We start from the raw sequence: 2,691 nt of genomic DNA, 5'->3' as shown, positions 1-2,691 counted from the left end.
CCTAGTTGCTTTCCTTGCTGCTGCCAGATTTTTTCTATATATACAGTTCGTAATATGGAGAGTCCTAGTTAGACTTGCAAGAGGCAAAAGAGGAAATTTTATTTATTCCATCTTCCCATTCCTGGAAGTCTTGGGGCATCCATTTTCAGTTTGCTTTTCAATTAGAAAAGAAAGAGCAGAATGTTCCATGACCTCTTCTTAACAGACAGTTGCTACCACCAGTGTCTTGATTTCTTCCTTAAAAACAAAAAACAAAAACAAAAACAAACAAAACAAAAAAGCCTGTTTCTGCTCAAAGAGATGTTGAGCAGAGGTAGAGCATCAGTAAAGCTTCCCTTCAGGTTCTGAAAGCTGCCTCAGAAAGATGGCCACTGTAGCGAGTTTTGAAATCTTTATCTGCTCCTAGGGTCTAACAGGTGAGAGATGGTGGAGTTCCATTTAAGGAAAATGAGCTACATGAAGACAGGAGAGAGTTAAAACAGGACAGGATGCTTAGAAGAAAGCAAAAGAGCTGGATACATTGACACAAGTGACCACGCCTGCACCTCCTGTTTTGTAGTACAGGGCAAATAGAGGGTCTTCCGGGGGAACGTATGTATCACCAGCAGGGGCAGCGGGAAACCAGAACTGCCAGAAGTGAGCCTGTGAATGCAGCCAAGTGGAAGAATAACTTCAGGGCTTAGACCGATGTTCACCAGAGAAAGCAAGGGGCGGGACTGGACTAAGGGGAGGGGAGTGAGCAGGGAGCAACAGTGAAAGGCACAGAAGGCAGTCCTCCCGGAGACCTGGGAGGGAGGCGGGAATTAGGCTGAAGGGTCAAGTCTCGCCAGCAGTCTTCAAGATCTGAGCAGACCAGACCACAGGAGGCGCCACCAGGACATCTCTGCAGCGCTTGGTGGCCAGGGAGGAGCGAGCATCAGTCTCTGCAGCGGGTCTCAGCCACCGCTGCTCCAGCCTGCAGGTCTCTGTCCTCGCGCAGGGCGCTCAGGCTTCTTAGCCTTCGCCTGCGCTGTCAGCTTTTCTCTGCCAGCGATCAACCATGGATGTCAACTCCCAGCTTTCTGTGCAAAGGTAAGACTCCGCTTCTCCATATGCCTTCTGCGATGTCTCTCAAACTCCGCTGGGCACTAGAGATCACAGGCAAAGTTGCTTTCCACCCTTTGCTCCCCTTAGAGATTCCCATGGCGAAGTCAAGTCCCTGTACTACTACTGAGCCTTGGGATCGGCCCTCGGGGGGCCTTGATCTTGGTTAGCTACCCCACTGGCTGCCTGGCTGGGTGGGGCCTGTGTGCTGGAGCGCACCGGTGGAGGACAGCCAGGTGCCTGCCTCTAAGGCTGGGGCGTTGATGTCTCCTCTGCCCAGCGAGGTACCCGGGGAACCGGACTTTTAGTGTGTGTTACCTGGAGCAGTTCTGCGCCTTAGCTTGGAATGCTTTCCAAGGTGGAGAACCTGAGGGATCAAGCCCAAGTCGATTTATCTCCACTTCTGTTGACCTTAACCTGGGTTAGTGTTTGGGGCTTTGGGGTGAGTTACAATGTCTTGTGGGCTTGGGGAGGGGGAGATCGCTTAGATCTCTCACTGACATCTAACCTGAGCCCACCTGTAATCCTGGGCAGAGGAGACCTCCTTGGTCCTTGAGAATCTCTGAAGCGCTAGTTCCACCTAGTGTCTGAGTCCCCTCCCCAGACAGGTAAGTACAGCCACCTGAAAGACGTGGTTACAGTGTTTTATTGTTTGGTCTTCTGTTTCCTCTCTCTTTACTCCTGTTCTGCTCTCCTCCGGATCAAGCAGGGGAATTCAATACTCTATGATTTTTGTTTTTCTCCCTAAAAATCTCGGGGTTGAACGGAGGCTATCTCTCAGGTGCTGCCCAGCTGAGCAGAGAGCATTGAACTCTTTGTGCTCTCTGCCCAGCATGGAGCTGAGCATTTCACAGTTCACACCTAGAGTTCCTGGCACTGTTGAATGCTGCAGCCTAGGCTGCCATGCTGCGTGAGATCCGACACCTTTCAATGCCGGGGCTCAGTGCTAATCTTGTAAGCTCTTAATTCCTATCTCCCCACCCCACCTCATTCCACCCCAGCCAACCCCCCCCCCAAAAAAAACGAAGGTAGTTATCAGCTGACACTGAAATAAACAATTTGAGCTAGAATTCTTGGATTGCATTGGAACCCAGGAAGACCCAATACTCACAGGCTAAGGCTCACACTGAGTAGCCAAGATAGAGGGAGAGCTGGGATAAGGCTGAGGGTCCAGGAGGTTACACATTGCCTTTCAAAGGATCAGAGCCTGCCATCTACAGATGCAAGTGTTTATGCTGTGATAGAACTAGCCTTCCCAGCTTCCCATCCCTCACCCATCTCTGTGAATCTAGCAAAAGATTTTGAGGTTTCTACACAATGCCTGGAGCCGCTCTTAAGTGAGTCTCTAACTCTCTGGCTCAAAAGGGAACAAATGAACAGAGTCTATTTCAGCCTCATGTCTGGAAAAGCAAGTAAATGTTACAGGAGGGAAGATTTTAAAAGCTTAAAAAATAACCATTGTTGTTGATGTTAGGTAAAAGTATAACAACGTTTTAAAAGTTGAGTATATTAGAGGTTTGCTATTTACTGCCTGGAGAAATGGTCCTTAGAATTTGAAGTGTTGAGGGCTAGGGGCACAGCTCATTTATTAAGCTCCAGCCTTACATG

At 49.3% G+C, this 2,691-nt stretch overlaps 1 protein-coding gene across 7 annotated transcripts in view; it reads left to right on the top strand.

Moving 5' to 3' along the window:
• Positions 1 to 604: 604 nt before the first annotated feature.
• The window catches only part of Sphkap (SPHK1 interactor, AKAP domain containing), a 134,089-nt gene continuing 132,002 nt past the window's right edge, over positions 605 to 2,691 (top strand). For 3 of the 7 annotated variants that reach the window (XM_031368190.1, XM_031368196.1, XM_031368194.1), the window contains exon 1: positions 606 to 1,071. In XM_031368190.1, coding sequence (XP_031224050.1) covers positions 1,044 to 1,071 — 28 coding nt within the window. In that variant the 5' untranslated portion in view covers positions 606 to 1,043. Of the gene's footprint in view, positions 1,072 to 1,359; positions 1,692 to 2,691 lie in introns of those variants that run through there. The other 4 variants (XM_031368191.1, XM_031368192.1, XM_031368195.1 and 1 more) reach the window with 3 other exon arrangements.

The sequence above is a fragment of the Mastomys coucha genome, unplaced genomic scaffold (assembly GCF_008632895.1).
Source record: "Mastomys coucha isolate ucsf_1 unplaced genomic scaffold, UCSF_Mcou_1 pScaffold14, whole genome shotgun sequence".
NCBI lineage: Eukaryota > Metazoa > Chordata > Mammalia > Rodentia > Muridae > Mastomys > Mastomys coucha.
Note: the sequence above shows the minus strand (reverse complement) of the source record. Positions and strands in the feature narration are given on the sequence as shown.